At 40.2% G+C, this 20106-nt stretch overlaps 2 protein-coding genes across 2 annotated transcripts in view; both read right to left on the reverse strand.

Annotated features, from left to right (window-relative positions):
- The window catches only part of LOC140933757 (glycerol-3-phosphate acyltransferase 3-like), a 157208-nt gene extending 144218 nt beyond the window's left edge, over positions 1-12990 (reverse strand). Inside the window, exon 1 of the mRNA XM_073383394.1 lies at positions 12985-12990. The gene's annotated coding sequence lies outside the window, so the exon portion shown is untranslated. The remainder of the gene's footprint in view (positions 1-12984) is intronic.
- On the reverse strand, positions 9190-16212 carry LOC140933756 (arylsulfatase B-like). The gene is made up of 8 exons (XM_073383391.1): positions 16040-16212; positions 15117-15229; positions 14604-14750; positions 13441-13611; positions 12441-12610; positions 11222-11477; positions 10816-11065; positions 9190-10102 (listed from the first exon to the last, which is right to left on the reverse strand). The coding sequence occupies exons 1-8, from the start codon at positions 16065-16067 to the stop codon at positions 9261-9263; spliced, it is 1977 nt and encodes a 658-aa protein (XP_073239492.1). The 5' UTR covers positions 16068-16212; the 3' UTR covers positions 9190-9260.
- Between the last annotated feature and the right edge of the window lie 3894 nt (positions 16213-20106).

Below are 20106 nucleotides of genomic sequence, written 5' to 3' on the forward strand. Positions count from 1 at the left end.
GAACAACTGCAGAAATTCCATACTGATGACGTGTCACTATCCAGATCTGAGTAGTCCTTCTGATTGGTTGTGCCGCGAGGAATATTTGCTTCAACCAATCAGAAGCACTGCCCAGATTTTGGGCAGTGAAGCGTCATCTGTGTGGAATTTCTGCAGTCGTTCCTCAGACGTCATTTCGTAGGGGAAGCAGTGATGGCGTCGCCAAATGATGTCGGCTGTTTTCTCCGGCTAACCTAAATTAAACCTTATAGAAATCTGGAGGTAATTATATGAGATTTTGGCTGTCTTATCGAGGTCTTTTCGTAGGTCTTTTTTTTTGTATATTTATTTATGTAAACAATGAAACAATATGTAGAATACTTCACTCAGTCATAAGAGTGTTTGATACGAATACATGTATTTATATAAATATTTATTCGTTTTTGAACGTGTTGATGCTTTTGATCATCAGACGACTTAATTACGATAACAAAATTAAGGAAATACGGTGAAACTTGTATTAAACAGACACCCACGAGGTCTTCGCTAGTGTCCGCTTAATAGAGGTGTCCGCTAAATAAAAGTTTGGTGAACAGAAAATATGGGGAGAAACGTGTGAAACAAACCGAAATTTTGATTCGCGTAATACAGATTGCCCTTGAGGGTCCATGGTCTTAAGACTGCGCGTGCACGCCGTTTTGTCGGCCAACGGAAACCTCATGAAAAAGCGTCTGGGAATGCTCAAAGTGTGCGTTTGCCTTAGCCCGTTCTCTCCTCTCTCTCTCGCCTCATTTTTTTTTTCTCCTGCTCTCTGATTTCGCGCCGAAGCCTATTTCCCTTTCATAAACGGTCGTTGCCATTTTAAACGGTCGATGCTACCACTGGAAACCAAGCCTTGAGTCACGATAGATGTAATATATTCCCTGGATTAATAAGTTACAGCAAGGCAAATAATACGTTTCTGAATAGTCTTAGAAACCACGTTGAAGCCCAAGTTGAATTTACGTTAAAATTTATGGAAGGGGCTAGGTTCACTGCTATTGACGTATCAGTTAAGAGAGACAGTTTGCTAGTTTATGCACTTAAATTTTTCGGAATTTTGACGGGTCGGTGTGGAAGTGTAGTGGATAGGATACGATAGGTCCGGGTTTGACCCTGGGTTGCGATCTTCTTTATTTCTTCATAGAAACACACTCGGGTCAAAAATTTTTTAAGTTGTCATAAAGATGGCAGCGACCGTACGTACGAAAGGGAAATTTGCCGCGCCGCCCTGCACCCGGCCCGCGGCCGCGCCATTAGCTGAGCGCCTGGAACATCTGTAAGCAGTTGTTGCAGTTGTCTCATCTTCCCTTTTTCAAAGATCGATCCTCACCGGGCTTCTGTGTAAAAGCTGAATGTGACATCGTCACCGACCAGTACGAATGGAGCCCAGTGTTTGACATTACTGAATCTGTCTGATTCCCTCATTACTTTCATCGCCATGCTTAGACACTTACTGGCACTAAGTCCTTCTACAAGATTGTTGTAGAAGTTTCTCATGAATTCTTGAGTGGCTTCATTGCAAATTCCCCACAATGACACCAAAACCGAGTGCGCGCCAGCGCTCAGAAAAGCACGAGCAATATTCACCACACCCTCAGACTTGACCTCTCCTCGACCACTATGATAGCAGCTTAAAACAACCAATTTCGCTTGTAGCTCTGCGTTTTTGAGGTCTCTTATAGTCAAGAGGTAGTCTTCCTCTTTGAGAGTCTCTGAAAAGTGCGTCGTATTAGGGGACAAAACAATTTCACCAGTTTCCACTTTTCCACGAGCGGCAATGTGAACAAGCGTCGCTGAGCGTATCCGTCGTAGCACCTCTTGCTTTGTGGCCTCTCTTCCAGTGAGCGGCTTAGTGTTCAGAATCATTCCTATCAATTCGATCTCTGTTTTAGCGGCTGGCAGTTGAGAAAGGCCATTAACCTCGACTTTTTTACCTTTCCTTTTCTTTTTCTTCTTTTCTTTTTTCTTTCCTTTCCTTTCGACGCGAATGCTTCCCAGCCATGGATCTCCAACGAGCAGCGCAACGTCTGTTCTATGTCGCCCTTCTGAGTACTGTTCCATTAACTTCAAGCTGCTTAAAGTCGGTATTATACGAACTGTAGACATTTCAGAGAAAAATTTGGAATGTCGATCTAAGAGTGCAGCAAATGGAGCATATAACAAGGGACCATCCGGAACAACAACAACCTCATCACCTTGAATTTTGTTTGCTATAGGGCTTATAACCATGTCATGTAATACCCTCAAAGGATCTTCTGTCCCACGAAATGGAGCTGGCCTTTTCATATTAGATTTATCGCGCGTTTCTACATTTACCAAAACGTCAAAAGAACGATCCTCATAACTACCGCTTTCCTCCACCCCAGTTCTATAGTAATCATTCTGACTTAACGAAGCCAACGAAGCGTCGACACAGTCTTTCAAATATCGTTGATCAATTTCGTTGTGTTTATAGTAAGGGCTATTGCCTTTGTCTAAAACCCAAAAATTGATTGCGTTTTGGTCAGCTGCTATGAACACTGTTTGCGGCGAAGAAGCATTGAGAAATTCATTTTCATTCGCTTCACAAAAAACTGTCTGATTAGAGGTCAAACCATACTCCCATTCTATGAGGTCCTCTAGAGCTTGCTCGCGCTCCCTTTCAGCTGTCAAAAGGGCTTCCTTGACATTTTCTTGCTGCAAAAGAACTTTCCATAGAGCATTGTAGTTATCTTTTTGATAATTTCGAAGGCTAATTTGCCAGTGTTCTTTCAACTGAGGATTATTTTTGATGCCATCGAACAATTTTGCGCTTAATTTGTACGATTCTTCTGCCCTCGACAAGTCACCTAAAAAATAATAAGTATTTCCTAGATGGTTGTAAGCAATTCCCTCGTCAGCCTGGTCGCCTGTCATTTTAGCAGTGCGTAGGTGCAGTAAATGATACTCTAAACCTTTCTTGAAATTGCCCTGACGACAAAAGTCACGGCCAAGACTCTGATACGCATGTCCTTCCGCAGCTTTGTCTTGCAATTCTTTGGAAATACTTAGAGCTAGTTGATGGCATTGTGCCGCTGTTTCAAAATTGCCGAGAAAGTGGTAAGCATCGCCAAGGTTGCCATACGCTTGTCCTTCACCAGTCCTGTCTCCTGCCTCTTGTGTAATAACGAGGTGTATCTGGGAACAATATATTGCTCTTTCGAAATCACGTAGAAAACAGTAGCTAGTAGACAGACTAGCATAGGCACGTCCTTCTACTTTCCTATCTCCAGTTTCTTTGGCTGCACCGAGATGTAGGTCGTAGTACTTAACTGCTGTCCTATAATCACCAAGAGATCTGTAACAATGTCCAAGACTAGCGTACGCATCTGCTTCTGAATGCCTGTCTCGTCGGTCCTTTGCAATTTCAAGTTGTTGCTGATGATACCCTACGGCTGTGCGGAAATCCCCTAGGTTACGATACGCCATTCCCAGGTTTGAGTAGGCAACTTCTTCTTTAACTTTGTCCCCAATTTCTTGGACAATGCTTAAATGAAGGTTGTGATACTGTATGGATCTTTTAAAATTGCAAAGGGATGAATAAGCAAAGGCAAGATTGGCATACGCATTTACTTCCCCTGTTCGGTCACCCAGTTTTTTGGCAATGATGAGATGTAAGCGGTGGTACTCTATTGCTTTGTTAAAATCCCTCAGGCGAACATATACTTTCCCAAGACTGGCACAAGCACTTTTTTCACCTTTCTTGTCGCCCAGTTCCTTGGTAATGTCAAGATGAAGTTGGTGGCAGACTTTGGCTTTTATGAAATCATTCAAACCGTAGAAGGCAGAGCCAAGATTGCTGTACGCACGTCCTTCCCCAACTCGGTCTCCCAATTCTTTACAGATACTGAGATGTCTCTCGTGGTAGTTGATAGCTTCCTTCAAGTCACCGAGATGAAAAAAGGTAATGCCAAGGCTACCACAGGCAAGGCCTTCTCCAGTCCTGTCGGCAATTTCCTCGGTAATTTTAAGATGCATTTCATGCCACCGTATGGCTTCCTGGAAATCACCTTCATTGAAAGATTTAATGGCAGTTCTACGATACAAATGTCCCTCTAAAGCTTTATCATGGAATCCCTCCTTGCAGTTCTTTTCATTAACATTCTAAAGATGCAAAGACAGTCGTTAAAACAAATGTAGGACCATAGCAAGTGTGTCAGGCGTTTCAACACAGTTTGAAGTGCTCCCCTCTTATTTTTAGATTCTACTCTAGGCCAGGATGGCCGAGGAACCCAGATGCACCCGCCACCTGGTCAGCGCAATTGATTGAAAGTCAGACTTTGGGTGAGTAGGCCCGTGCTCATTCCGGGCTGGACCAACACTCATGGTCTCAGAATAACTGAGGAAAAGGTGCCTTTCACAAAAGGTTTCTTTGTTTCACATCTGCAGAAGTTTGGACCTTTGAGCTTTCTAATGTACTCGGATAAGCTCCAAAACTGTACTGATCTGGCTTTTGTGGGACGTAAAAGAACCCCAAGGGATGTAAGAATATCCTGGATTGACGACCCCTGGTGTCCGTTTCCAGGCAGCAGTAAACTGGAGCCTAATTTATCTTTTTTGAATTGGGCCATACCACGAGAATGTTGTTAAAGTGTTCAAAGGTTATTTCTACACTACACCGAATGGCTATTGCGCCAGCACGAACACTGTATCAGAAAGGGCTTTTTTCACACATAACAACAACGAAGCTGCACCACCACCACCACCACCACCACCACCCCCGATCTAATTGAACTGTATTGGCCCTGATTTAAGGCAACCAAATTAGACTCAAAAACAGGACTATTTTACTCACCGAAACGGCCCCATTCACGGTAGGGTTAAAACAGATCTTTCTGATTTACAGTGTGTAATTTAAAATATCAAATACCACATTTGTTACTTTTAAGCTTTACAACCGTTTATAAAGAGAATGAATAAGTTGCGCAGTGTTTCCCTCAGAGCGTCAAAAAAAAAACAAATCCAAAGCCACTTATGGCTATCACGTAAACCTTCTTGTTATTGGCCATGGCTACATAATTTTGTTTTGTTCCTGCTCAATTTGTCCAGTTTTCTTGATCTGAATCTGAGTAGCTCTAACCTTTCTTAGAGTAGAGGTAGGTACGGGACTTTTACAAAGCTTTTTTGTGCCTGCAACCCAGTCACAAATAAATGAAATCAATGATTGAAACTTAATTGAAGCCCTACCGCTGCCTTGTCCTCCCCAGTTCCATATTCTGAATCAATTTCTTGAAAATCAGTTGCTTTAACTGCAGTAGTCGTGTCACTCATATCTGTGGCTTTAGCTTTTTTCTCTCTCTCTGGCGTTTTAAAAGAAAATGCGCCCCTTCTAGCTTCTCACCTGATTAAAAGTAATTAAGGACTGTAAAAGTTGTGATTTGTATATAACGTACAGATGCATGTTTCTTTGACGCAATGTAATGGATAAGGAGGTCTCCTTCCAGCAGCAAGTGTCGTTAGACTTTTTTGAATGTTTCTTCTTTCTTGTGTGGTGCTCAAGCGAATTTCTGGCCATTTTATATAATTTTATTGGCACAAACAGGTTCCAATAAAACACATAAGATGGCCATAAATAGGCTTGAGCAGCGCACTGGAAAGAAGAAACACACAACGAAAGTAAATTAAGCCGTTTTGTATTTAAATTCTTTCATATTCGTAGGTTCAAAGAAATGGTACATTATTTCCGCATACAAATCCTTATATGTTGAAAGTTATGCAACAATGCCAATGGTCATATTTCAAGCTTGGACGACCAGGGGCACCCAACGACAATTTTTGGAAAATATCTGTTCGGAAGACGATTTGGGATCTAGAATTTTCGGAACATTAGTTGTAAAATTTCTTGCTTGCCTGCCTCTCCTAGGATTTTCGAACTCTCCAAAAATGGTATAATTGCCCATTTTTAACGGATTTTTACCCTAAAAGGGTCACCTAGAATTTTCGGGAGCCTTTTTTCTAGCTGAAATTTTCGAAAAGGTAGGTTTTTGATCCCTATAATTTTCGGATCACTAGACTTTCCGCTAGGAAATCCGAACAGATGAAAAATTTTTAGGGGATAAAAATATGCCTGTATCTACCGTTTTACATACTAAAATACGTTCAACAATGCTATGTTTAAGTGGTCTTGAACTATATTCTTGTTGGATGCCCCTGCTTAATATAAACAACAGCGCGACTCCCCAAAATAGAGAGCCGCTTATTACTCGCAGTCTAAATAGAAAGGAATAATTTCCTTAAAAAAAGAGAGAGAGATCTGCTTATCAGCTGCAGTAGATATTTGAGCCTGTTTTACTCAACCACATCGATCGTCACACTCAATACAGTTCTTGGAATGAAAACCGCAGTCGGCCGGTGATTAATCATGATTATATTGGTTGTGTGTTGGTCAATATTTCGCCGCTTACATTCACTGAGTAAGCTTGAGCAATATAACTCTGCCAAGCACGCGACTGGATAACTTACTTCTACTTGCAGTTCAATCTTTTAGTGAGTCTAGCAGTCGCATATTATACTTTGTCGTCTGGACCCAAACTACAATAAATAAGTTCGGAAAAAAATTGAATATCACGCTTAATAATTTTAAACTGCTTTACATAAAAGTATTTAGACATTTTGACAAGAATTTAATACTTGCAGAAACACTTACATTTAATCCAACTATTCTGGATTACTATAATCTATTATTATTATTATTATTATTATTGTTGTTGTTATTATTATTATTATTATTATTGTTATTATTATTATCACGGCCTGTTTGAAATTTTTAACACATTCAGTTTTATTTAGACATCACAACTATCTTAATTCACAAGAAAGATAATTTATTTCAAGTCAGGATAATTGGCTTAGTCCTAATTTTAAAAAGCGCACTATTTTTAACTCTTAGAGAGCAAGAAAGGTGAAAAAACGAAACCAGGTTCGGTTTTACATCCTTCGGTATTTCCTTCTAAAATAGGCGGCTCAAGTTTAGACTCAAAAATCCAGATCGATGCTTTTAAATTCTTTGCAGTCGTGAAAGGGGTTTCGTTAACAGTCAGAAGTAATTTTAATTAAATGAAGAAAATTTTCATTTCACATACATCACTAGTTTCACGTAGTTATTTTAATGACGCATGTGCCACACTTTAATTTATATCTACCACTTCTCATGCCACCCCTATCAAAACCAAAACATGCCCTTGTTCAAGGTTCAGCCACGGGGTCAGTTTTAAGTAGAGGTTTGTCAAACGTTTAATGCGACGTCTTTTGACAAGTGTTACTAGTTTATATCTGTCAAATTAAGTGATGATGAATATCTGAACAACATAAGGGTTAAATTTTTATTTCGATCATACCTTGTAAATAATGAAAATGTGACCAATAACTACAATGTAGGACCGCCGTCTACCGCGTTTGAAACCTCGATGTGGCTTTTTCCGGTGAAAATAGAGTTTTATCACGAAACGGCGACTTTGAAAAGAAATAGACTAAATCGTCCAGTGTTTACAGAGAGGGGCTTATATATAGGTACATACCTTTAACTGCCAAAACTAAATTCCAAAACTAAATTCTATCAATAAAGAACTACGTTTTAATAACTTACCTTTCCCTTCGCGTGCCGCCAAGTGCGCTTCGCGTGATCTAGCAATAAATACTATATGCCTAAAGGAAACATTAAAATATCGTTCATTGTCCTTATCCTTGAGAACAGCATTCCAGAACATTGTCCTATTGTTTTAAACATCATTATGATTCATTATTTTTAAATTGTTACAGCCTCTGGGTTTTTTCTGTCCTCTCACTATGGTAACCTACTCACCCAAAAGGCTTTAGTGAAGCAGTGAGTCCTACGTCAGTCTTTTGATGTCATTTTCAAAAACTTACAAACGCTTCTGTTAAATAGAATCCTCACTTAACGCCTTTTCAGTTAACTCTCCTCTTATAACACCCCTTCAAATCTAACAATCCACACTTCACCAGTGGGAGGCCGGTTAACGACTCAAAAACTTCTGAAAATAACCACCCTAATGGCAAGAGCTGTTAAATCCAGCCATCTAATGATGACTCATCTAATAAGTCATACCTTTGTTTCAGTATCGACTATACCCTTATTCCAGGATCAAAACGGGTACATCGCCTTACTTTCGAGACTGTGGATTAAAATTCTATGGTGTGAACATTCAACAACAACAACAAACAAATAAACAAACAAACTTTATTTCAAAACAATATAAAAGAAAACGAGGAACATCAATGAACGTTTCAATAAATCCTCCTTTTCTATTTCGATGAAATGAAGGGTGAAAAGAAGGTTCCTTCCAGTTTTATGGAATTTTGACTTTGCAAATGAATGGGTTTAACGCCATTTTGCTTTGGAGTTTAGCTGAATCATAATTACCCTCATCAACATTAATTATCCATCTTCATTCGAGCATAAAATTCTTTCTGGAGTGTTCGCGAGAAATATAGTGTGGTCAGTTTGATTCGTCAGTTTTGACTTTAAAATATTCCGTTAGAAATATACTTTAAGATCAGAGATCCTGTCTTGTAATTATTGTTTTCGATACCCTCTTAATATTGCTCCAGCCAATTACAAGTGATCACGTGACAAAGTTTAGGGCGCTTATTGGTCGGAACAATCATAAAGAGAATTTTACCATTGATCAATACCATACGGCCAGATGAGTGTATTCAGAATAGTATGCAAGGCATTATTGATTTTTTAGCAATAACTTTCGAAAAAAGCCTGCTTTATTTAAAAAAAAAAAAAGGTTCCGCCGTAGCCTGTAAACGACTACCTCCTCCCCTGGAGCAAAATTGGGGAGAGAGACGCCTGTCTTCACGGTTTTGTTTGAGGGGAGGGGGTGGCTGTACACAGACTAGCTCGGACTTTCGTTTTGAATTGCGTACCCAGTCTTTCACTCACGAGTCTCTTTGGGACATGGCGGGAACATTTAACGCCTTGATATCTGGCTCGTACCCAGACGTCCCTTGTGCTTCGTCACCAGTCACTCGCGTTTCGCGCTCGCCTTTGTGCAAAAGGAGGGGGCAGTCGATATATAGTGTCCGTGTACATTGTACCCCCGAGGGTTTAATTTTTTTTTTCATATATATTTGCGATTACGTACGTAGTATACATCTAACTACTTACTTAACATTTCATAACCATTGAGCGATTATTTAGTAAAATTCATGGTATTCCTGTTACTCATAGTGATAAAAATATTATGCAGCCCCGTCTAAAATTGTTGATTTTCATAATCCACATCATTAGTAATGCTGCTAGCCTCTGCAGATACTTCATTGAAAATATTATCTGACTTGTATGAGGAGTCATTTTCAATATTGCTCTCTCCTTTAATCTTACTGTGATTTCCATCCACTGATTCCACTGGTTTAATATTATTTTTTCTCTCTAGGTCCGAGCTACCATCCAAAGTATTCACATTTTCTATTTCTCGCTCGTCGTCCCCTGAAACACTTTTCATTTCCATGTCATCTTCATCCGCATTTTCTGAAAAGTTATTCTCACTAGTTGCAACGTTTTCAATATCATTTCTCTTTGCTCCATTTGCTACTTGAGCCTTTTTAATCAGTTGCAGCTTGTGCATCAAATCATCCGCTCTAGTCTTGTGTTTCATCTTGCTATACAACATTGCCAATGACTCTTTCACTAACAAATTAAACTTTTTAGGGATCAAACCCTTTTTCCCTTTATTAGCCTGGTGGAGAATCCCCTTCAGAATGTAATATACGTCTTTATCGTATTCTGCATGAGTACTATGCTCTTTTTCTATTACAGTTACATTGTCCATCGGAGGGCATTCCTTGTGATGTCTTTTGCCACTGATTACTGCAATATTATCAAGAACTTTCTTTAAAATCTTTTCATTGTTTTCGGACTCCATCCAAGGTGCCCAGTATCCTTTGTTGCTACCTGTGTGGTATGCTGGATCTCCTTCCGGGTCTCTATCAGGGAACCACAATGGACGAGCATTTTTCTGGTATTTGATAAGCCTGTGAAGCAGCTTTTGAACAATGTCAAGATTGGAGTGCGCTATGTTATTATACTCACAGGGATCTGAAAGAGAAATGCCAAAACAAAAGTCGGTAAAGGCTAATATAGCTTGAGAGAGCAGCTGACATCTCGTGACGCTAACGCAAAATGACGTCTGAGATACGAGCAATGATCAAATTTCCAACCAATCACAAGCACCGCCCAGATTTGGGTGGTGACACGTCATTAGTATGGATTTTCTGCGCCCGTTTCATCAGTTCCGCGTAGAAACTAACGGTGGTGTCACGAAATCTCAGCTGTTTTGTCAGGCAAGGCAAGTTAAAACTTTAAGGAATATCACACAAACGTCTAAAAGTACTGAGACTGAGAAAACACCAGGCAAGCAAAAGTGGAACATTTTACATTTACAATAAGTCAGCTTGTCTATCTTTCATAGAAGTACAGCAACCGTGACAACGATGCTTCTTAGTGCCGGTCTAAATTGATTTCTTCATTTCTTTGATTTTGTATTTTTAAGACCAGCCCTGTGATTGGCTGAAAATCCCGCTCCACTTTCTCAACCAATCAGTATGAACTGAGTGCTCGCCCTGGTTTTAGTCAGTTGGTGACGAATCGCTTAAAGATAGCCCCGTTGAGAGAATAGTTAACTTGGCCTCAGGGAGGGTGTGTTTCCTGGCGGGGAGCTCACCAGTAATACAGTGTTGATTATTTGAGTTGCTGCAAAACTAAAGGTAAGTTAAAAGATAATACCCTGACAACATCGAAAATCGATGTACCTTCTTCGATATTAAATAAGCAAGGAAAAATATCAGTATCACAAGAAGCCGCTTCACTTTTGTCCCATTTCCCGCACTTGATAACCGCGCCAGGTAACGTGGAGGGCTGCTGATCACCGTCCAATTCTTCGGTGAAGCTGTAGCGCGGGTGCCATGTAGTTTTGAACACAGCATCTTGATTAATAATCAGCTTGTACTGTTTCACACGAATGGCTGCAAACTTGCGGATCGGATCTATGTTGTGAAGAACCTAGAGCAAACGTAATGAAATAAAGAAAAGTAAAACGGAGAATTGGAATTGAAGAAATGAAGAAAGAAACAACGCTTTTCTCCAAGCTGTATGTTGTTGTTTTTTTGGTTAATGTTCTTGTTTTACGATAGCATGTTTAGACCAAAAGTGCTTTACCTCAGTTCTTGGTGATTTTTTGCCATGCGCAATAGTGTCCCACTGATTCTTGCCATCAATTTTATCCTGGATGGCAGTGACGTCACCTCCAGCCAAATGATAGAAGGTTGGTAACCAGTCTGTGACGTCAATCAAGTCATAGCTGACGCGCCCTTTCTTCTTAATCAGCTTACTGTGTACAAATCCCACTCCACGGACCCCTCCCTCCCAGAAGGTATCTTTGCCTCCTTTAAAGGGAAAGTTGCAGCCTTGATTCCTACAGAGGGTGAAATTAAAGACAATTCTTGATTTGATGATCTAACTTCAGTATTAGGTTGATTTAGCAACAGAACGGGAACGTCATCTGACGACGGGAAAGCGCGCGGAAAGGACTTCACTCAACTTCCGGTGCCCCAATTGCCACTCTGCCATTGGTTAACCCAGTTGTTGTTTGATTTGCGCGCGCCGTCGTCAACTGACGTTTTCGTTCTGTTGCTAAATCAGCCTATTATCTTCAGTAAAGAAAAGCAAAGAGTAATGGGCGAAACTGCTCCATCTTTTTATACCTAAGCTGTATACTTGAAATGCAGAAACAAAGATAACCCCGACTTGTTAAAAGGCCTGGCCGTATCCAACATCACATAATTAGCTGGTCTTTTCACAGGATTAGGCTTAGGTAGAAAAGTAACATACATCTCTATACACTATTAAGGAAACTAAGGTTATATGTTCGCACTATAACGGATAACGTTTCGCGCCGACACAAAAAGCTATGCGGTATAGAATGAACAACAACCGCACAGAACTGAAACAAGTCGCTCACTTCCGTCTTAGTGGATTCCAGTTCTCGCTCCCACTTGTTCACTTCCGCTACGGTTCGAACACCTGTTCACACTGCACCAAAGTGAGGAACAGACACCTTTCCGATATGTGACGCTTCACTTTCGAGACCGGTGCGGAGCAGCATCTATTCGTTCCGTTACAGAAATTGCGCCCAAATCACCGTCCTCAAATGTGAACAGAGGCCCTAAACGGTATAATTTTCGCGCCGGCGCAAGAGCTAACTGGTATGTTGTGAACATAAGCTAAGAAAATGGGATCAGTTTAGGTTTCTAGGAAACTGTCCTCCCACCACACCTCTACCCCATGTTTCTGGCCTTTAGTCACACGTCAGTGAGAAACATGTGTTAGGGGTGGGGTGGGTGGGCAGTTTCCAGGAAACGTAAAGTGATCCAATTACCAGTTAAATCCTCTGGGTGCACCTCCGTTGTCAGTAGTGAAGACAATAACAGAATTATCATATAATCCTGTTCTTTTCAGAGCTTTAGTTATGTTGCCAACTGACTCATCTAACGAAGCTACCATCGCCGCGAACATTTTTCTTTCGTCGGATGAAAAACGGGGTAATTTCTAAATACAAAATTGAGATGAGATAATTAGACGTAGAACCTAGCTACATACAACTTTTGTAAGCTTTGTTTGTGCCTTGCGAAAATTCACTTTGTACTTTTAACACTGATTTTCTTAACCTCCCAATTATTTGAATTCATCTTCGTTTTTTGCCTTTTTCCTAGCAGGTTCTAAAAATCCAGATTTTGCTTTAAAAAATCAATACTTGATTGATTTGAATGCTGAACCTATTGCAAGGATTCGTGGAAAAGACAAACGTTCGGGCTTGAAGACCTTGAGAGATAAGTGAGATAACTGCCAGTGAATTTATCAAAGCAACCTATAAATACAGGTTTTTTTTCTTTTTGCTTGTGTGGGACCCTTCACCTACTTTACAAAAACTTTATTTTGCAAGGATGTATCGAATGCACAGAATCTTCGCCAATCCTTCCTTTGTGCAGCCGAGCTCATGCATTTAGTTGATAAATAAAGCGAAAACAAACCATTCAATGAGAAAAGAGTCTTTTTAAGAGCACTGGCCTGATATTCAGGGGCCCGTTTCTGAAAGTCGGCCATATCTTTTTGGGCCCGAAAAAGCTGTTTTATGTTTGTCGTGTTTGTATTCAAGATCAAAGTTTCAATAATTTTGAAAATGGTACATTGAAATTAGCAGTTAGCGAAGCAAATTAACCGGTTTGTGAGTTAAGAACTGTGCCTACTATCCAACCGGTCTTGATTTCAAAATATGGACCCGAAAAGTTACCAGGCCTTTCGAGAAACAGGCCCTTGCAGAGCCGAGATAAAATCAGGGTCGAACGTCCATCCTGCATGCTCTTACTATTCTCACTTACATCCAGCAGTCTTTTCGGTGCTTGCAGAGGATCTTGTTCATTGGCTGAGTGAACAGCTTGTTGTGCGAGGTACAAATAAAGTGGCTCAGACTTGTTGTGCGTATCTATAATCCGCTCAGCTATTTCTGTATACAACTCTGTACCATAGTGACCGCTTTCATTTTTGACAGGCTACAGAAAAATAATAGTGAGAAAAAGATAAAATTTCTGCCACCAAAATCAGCCAATGTCTTAGGTAGGCCAAAAAAGAAGTAATTAAAGAAAAGAAAATTAAAAGAAAAAACTGTAAAAGGAAAAAAAAACAGTAACTCTGTGGAATGAAGCTTTTGAAGCTCGCTTTTGAATTTTCTGTGTCGAGAACCGGGCAGGCTCTTGAGATAGGTCTGTTAGGCGTGCTTTCTCTGATTGTTGCGCCATACTGACGAGCCCCAAAAAGGGCGAAACAGCTGTCTATGGCTACAATCCCGCTCTGTTTTGAGTTCTTTCGGTGTCGTGTTGATATCTTGCAGAGTTAATTTTCACGTAGTACGATCAGCATTGCAGTATTCTGCTTGAAGAATTTAATTTGTCTACTTGATCAGGTCTTTATAGATCCTACGTTCTTCGGCATATTAGTTTGCGGTCCTTTGCAGTCCTTTGTGGTTAAGTTGGTATTTTAGCCATGTAGGTACCTGTACGCCGTATAATTCAAAAAGCCAAATAGGATACCATTCTCGTTCCTAGTGTCTCTCGGCTTTATTTTGGTACCTAAAGAAACGACAGGCTCTGGTCATTCGCCACTTTAGAAACGGCAAGGGAACTGGGCCGAGCTAAACTTTCGCAAAGCCGCCTGGGACTGTTACCGGGGACAGGGGAAAAAAATTGGCCAATAGCCGATAGGCGCATCCCCAGTACGCCCATGGTAAAGTTGTTGGTGACGTAGCATTCTCATTCCCCACTTTAGAAACGAGAAGGAAACTGGGCCGCGTTAGTCTTCGCAAAGACTTCTGGGATCATTACTGCGGACGTGCCTATCAGCTATTGGCCAATTTTTCCCCTGTCCCCTGTCTTTGCGAAGACTAACTCGGCCCTTTTTCCTTCTCGTTTCTAAAGTGGGGAATGAGAGTCTACGTCATCAACAACCCTACCATGAGCATGCGCATAATAGTTTAGCCTCAATCTACCTCCATGTTATTTCTCAGATCTGTACCCCAGACATCTTCTAGTGATGTGTGGTCCCAGTAGTCCTCCTTTCCATTCCAGAAGCCGTAGTAACTCTCAAACCCGCGATACAGGGGCGTGTACTCCTTCTCAAAAAATCCAAGATGCCACTGAAAGAAAACATCCAGAAACAATTAACCTGGAAAGACGATTAGAAATTAACTAAGTACTGAACTTAAACGAGTAAAGTTTCCCTGTTAAAATAATCGTGAAAAACAATCTCGTTCCCAGGACCTTCATTAATCAACTACCCAGATCTCATAATATACCTGAAATAAACGGCTTTTCATTATCTATAGAAAGTCACTGTTTTGCAGTCTACCTCTCTAGGAATTCAACTGCAGAAAAAATTACCAACATTTGACGAATTGAGCGAGATGGAGTAGGCGCGACAAAGTTTGAAGTAGCGCGAATTCACTTTTGAAGTGACTTTTGAGTAGCCGCGCTGTCGTTGTCGCTTAAGCTGCTAAATCTACCTTTCCTACGCCGTGGGTCCGGTAACCAAGTGCCTTGAGATACTGTGGTGCAGTGGCCTCACCCAACGGAAGACCGTACGGCTGAGTACCAAATATGGTTGCATGTTGAATACCTGTAAAATATTACGTAAAAACTAATTGACTGAACAATCACTCACATATAAGCCTCATATCTCTAAAGCTAAAGCAATAAAACAAAATCAGAAGTAAGACTAAAATTCAGGAAAGAAGCAGCTGTTAAGGCTACAGTTACCAAATTGCCCGTAAAAACGAGCAGTAACTGACGCATGCGCACAGCCATATTATCCGGGCAGTGGTACTCATAACGGCTCATCAGCTTCTCATAGGTCTTGGTTTTAGGGAGTTCTTTGCACTCGTAAGGCAGGGTCTGTGATCGCAAGCAAGTGAGACTCTTTTCCCTGGGTATACTATGCTGATGAGTGAGTGCCGAGTGGTTTCTGCCCAATGCATCATTCGAACATTCATGATATAGGCACCCTTCTCTCGAATTCTCGTTCTTTGTCCTTAAGATTATTTTTAAACGGAACCTATCAGTGGCTGTCAAATCGTCACTTAATCATCCTTAAATGTTTCTGTTATGGTCTCTTTTAATTCGAATTCCAAGTAATTCCAGTTAGGTAGAGTTTTGTAAGACCCTGTAAACATAATTTTTGTAATCAATGGTCACTCTTAATAGATCTTTAAGGGAGGTCAAAAGACTTTTCTCTGCTCGTATGGTCCTCCTAATTCCCTGTACTAAGGCTAATGCACAGTGGGTTTAATGGCTATTTGTAGCGGTAGAATTTTTACTCCAGAGTTGATTCTCTGTTCCATCATTTGTTCGCACTGCAGGGGTGATTTAACTGTATGCATCTTTAAGCGGAGCTCCCTTGCTAACTTTTGGTGAATGAGATATAACTTACCTAGGTTTACCGGATGTTTACCGGTCATAATAGAGGCCCGGGTTGGAGTGCAGATTGGTGACACGTAATAACTGTTTAATATCACACCTTCGTTGGCCAACTTATCGATATGTGGAGTGGGGATCTGGGGAGAGCCATGAAAACTGACGTCATCCCATCCCTAAAAAAAAGAATGCAGCAGAAACTCTTTGAAAATACATGTTTCAACCTTTGTAAAAGAAACCTTTTACCAGGGAGAACTGTCCATATCAAGGTATCCACACGTTCAATCACTCTTGCTATCACCAAAATGAACAAAAACGATAACTTTGACTTCTTTCCAGTCGCGCCGATTCAAGTTGCTTTCAGCTTTTCTTTGCGTTCCATTTCCAAACTAACAACCTGCACAGAATACTTTCCGTGAAACCTCTGATTGGTAATTCCAAGCCACAACAAAGCAACTGAGTGTTTCGATTTTTGGGGGAAAAACAATTGACAAACTGAGGCGGACGAAGCAACAAAATGCTCCCTGTTTTTCCGATATTTGAAAACTGTAAATTTCACTATTGCTCCTCCGATAAATAATTTTTAGCCACTTCCACCAAGAACTGCTGTTTGCCTCTGAAAGTTTATTTACGTTCAGTTTACTTATAGTAAGATATTCCATACCAGGTCATCAGCGACAATCATGATTATATGGGGTCTGGGCGCTTTCCAATGATTCGACTTCGACGTCTTTGCTCGTTTTCCAAGCACGTTGCGTGAATTTAAAATCACAGACACAAGACTAATTAAAAGAAAATAATAACATTAAAGAACGAACATATTACTTAAATGGGTGTCACTTGTTTGCACAAAAGCAATTCAAACAAGAAGTCTTTAAACGAGGCTATAGAGGTCGGTCCACTATCCTAAGCACATGCTCTGTTAGTACCACTGCGGACAAATTGGAGAAACTTGCAAAAGCTCAGCAAAAGTATTTCAAAGATCAGGATGTTGCTGTTCAAAGTTTAATTCTTTTCCACACGCTGTCAATTTACTAAATTTTTTAAAACTTACTGAAAAAGTTCTTAATTTTTGAAAATTGAACCAGGGTATAATTCAGCCTCGTCCCCAGGGCGAAAAGCGCCCTGGGGACGAGGTTGGGTGTAATTATTCGCGCCACTATACTAATTATACATTTACTTTACATGTTATTCATTGTCCACTAAACAAAATAAGAAAAAACGTCTCATTTCATGCACGGAGGAATTCCCGGTAGCCCTGACGAGTTTGCCTAGGCACGGGCGTCTTTATTCCTCACGATTTATTTGCTCGGGTCACGTGGTCTAAGCGTCGGATACGTCACCGACACTCCATAACCTTGAAGTCCTGGCCCTGTTTGCACTTCTAGAAAAAAATGGAATGTGGCGTTTGCAAGAAATTTAAAAATTTTGTAATTACCAATTAATTTGTAACTTTGTTTGCACCTGAGACACGCAAAATTTTTCGTGCAACCAAAAAAGATTTTCAATTAAAGTAACTTCAACTGACCACGTTCGCGAGTGAAGATGACCCGACGAAGGGGATATTATTCAAATTTATCGCTTTCAAATCTACTGTATGACATCTTGAAGTTTGGTGACACTTGAGACAATTTTGGCAGGTGAAAAAAATCGTTCGCGCAATAAATGGCACCCTGTTAAAAGTTTTTTTTGCAAAACATAACTTACAAAATTTGGCGGAGTGCGAGCAGGGCCATACCCATAGGCAAGATTACGAGCTGTTTTGTGCCTTAGCGTTCCTTGGGGAGAAAAGCGCAAACAGAACTTCGTTTTAACGACTGGCAATCGAGCTTAGAGAAACAACTATCCAGTTTTTGGACAAGGTGAATAACGAGTCGAGGTTATTTTTAATAAGGTTATTTCCATCAGGTGCCGTACCTGTCAACAGTTGACAGCATGACAATCCACCTGTCTCTAGACCTGCAGTTTAAATCTTCCTCTTGTTGATATCAATTTTCAATAATAAAATAAAGAGGGAACCATCTATCTAATTTAATATCAATAAGGGCATAAAACTTTTTGCGTAGTTTCGTTTTTTTTTTTTTAATTAACCGTTTTTTTTTAACAGCTATGTACCCACGCTGTAAAGGCCATGCAGATTAGCCACGAGATTGTCGTCTCGTCTCGTCTCGTTTTATTTCTCATGTTATTATTATGGGCAAAGGTAAGAGTACTGGTTATTCTTAAATATTAAGATCGACCCTCAAAGCCGAGAAAATCATTTTAAAATCTCATGTTTCTGATCCTGCAAAGAATTGCCTGGGTTATACGGTGTGGTGATATTCAAACGCGACTCCCAGGCTGTCATAGACACTATCGCATTCGGAAACCACGTGTCTGGAAGATAATCAAATTCACGTGACATAATGTACACTGCCTTAAAATCCAGGCTGTTAAGAATTGTTAGTCCAGATATACGAATTTAGCGCAAACCTTAAGTACAGGATTTACACGACGGCTGGTAAGTTGAACATACCAGGGAGACGCGATAACCGTTAAATTAAGGCGTGATGAGAAATACAAGCAAAAAGGAAAATTGTGTAATTAAATTAAAGAGCGAGAGACATTACATTGCCGAGAAAGTAATTGCTGGATTAATTCGACGAATCTAACAGACCTAACAACCTATGTTCGATTCTCTAATTTAAGATCAATGACATCTTTCTAAATCGACTTAGGTGCTGTGAAAGACTAATCAAATCCATATGGATTTTACAAAACGTACCATGGCTTGTGAATTATTTAACATGGCATTTAACAAAACCCGAGTCCAGCCCAACCTTCACACTTCCAGAATGACGGTTATATTCAGAATTTATTTGGAATAAAGCAGCTAGTAATCTTGCTGCAAGAACCAGCCTCCACTAGGGTCATGAGAGAATTGAAAAATTACTTGCTTGAACTTGTATGATGACGGAATAAATTGCAAGGCTTCGAACAAATTCGATTTTAAAAATAAAACCTTACTTTTGATCAAAGCTGTCAATCTAATTAAACTAAGCCATCGAAACATTGCTACTTACCATAGCTTCCAAAGTAAATCAAACCACAATACTTTAGAGACCATGTTGGTAAGCTGAGAGAAACACAAACACACAAGAGAATTTGTCCTATTTACTTTATGGCCAATTATATTCTAAGATACATGTATTATTTATTATGTACTTGTTTTTGATCTTCGACTAACAAGGAAGTGGTTTGAATGAATGCCTTTAATTTTAGTTAAAGAAAATTGTTTTAAACAATATAAGTCAAGAAAAAAAATATGTGGCAACCAAAATGGACTCGAACAAAAAAACTGCGGATTTTGTGAAGTAGAAGGGAGTGTTAAACCGATGGACCCCCCTCCCTGATCCCAACATGCAGTCTACTCAATGATTGTTTTTGTAACTTTGATTATCTCTTTTCAATAGTCATTTCCGTAGGCAACTGTGCTGTTCGTGACAGTAGACTCCAAAGCTTTGAGCAAGCAAAGGCTCGAGAGAGGGAAAAATTCACGGGGATCGATCATCACCAATATTTCTCCTGGTGTTTCTTTTCATTCAGCAACCTGGAGAAGGCAAGTTGAGAGAGCCTGGGGACGAGGTTAGATGGTTACCAGCGCCACTACCAGCGCTCTCTCTATAGAGTGTTTTTACAAAGCATTACATCCCATTGGCAACCCATCGGCCTAAATCCCTTGGTCCACTTATGAAATTTACACAACGTAGTATTCTTTATTGCTTCCCCACTACACTTAGATGAAAATTCTAGGCCTCTTGAAAATTTTGCTCAGCAAATGTTCATGAAGGGAAAACAAATTCAGAAGGGTGTAAGTGGGAATCGAACTCGGAGCGTAAAGTTTGTGTTCCATGACCTATACCACCAGGCCACTGAAGATTTGCTGGCTAGAAATGGTTTGATTTAAAGCTATATCGCAACAACCCTAACCCTAAATAGAAGCTAACCGTTTCGAGTCAGTGCTTAACCCTAATCAGTATTGCTTAACCCTAATTCTTATAGTCAGTGCTCGAAACCGAAGCGATAAGTAATACTACGTTGTGC

The sequence above is a fragment of the Porites lutea genome, chromosome 4, assembly GCF_958299795.1.
Source record: "Porites lutea chromosome 4, jaPorLute2.1, whole genome shotgun sequence".
Lineage (NCBI taxonomy): Eukaryota > Metazoa > Cnidaria > Anthozoa > Scleractinia > Poritidae > Porites > Porites lutea.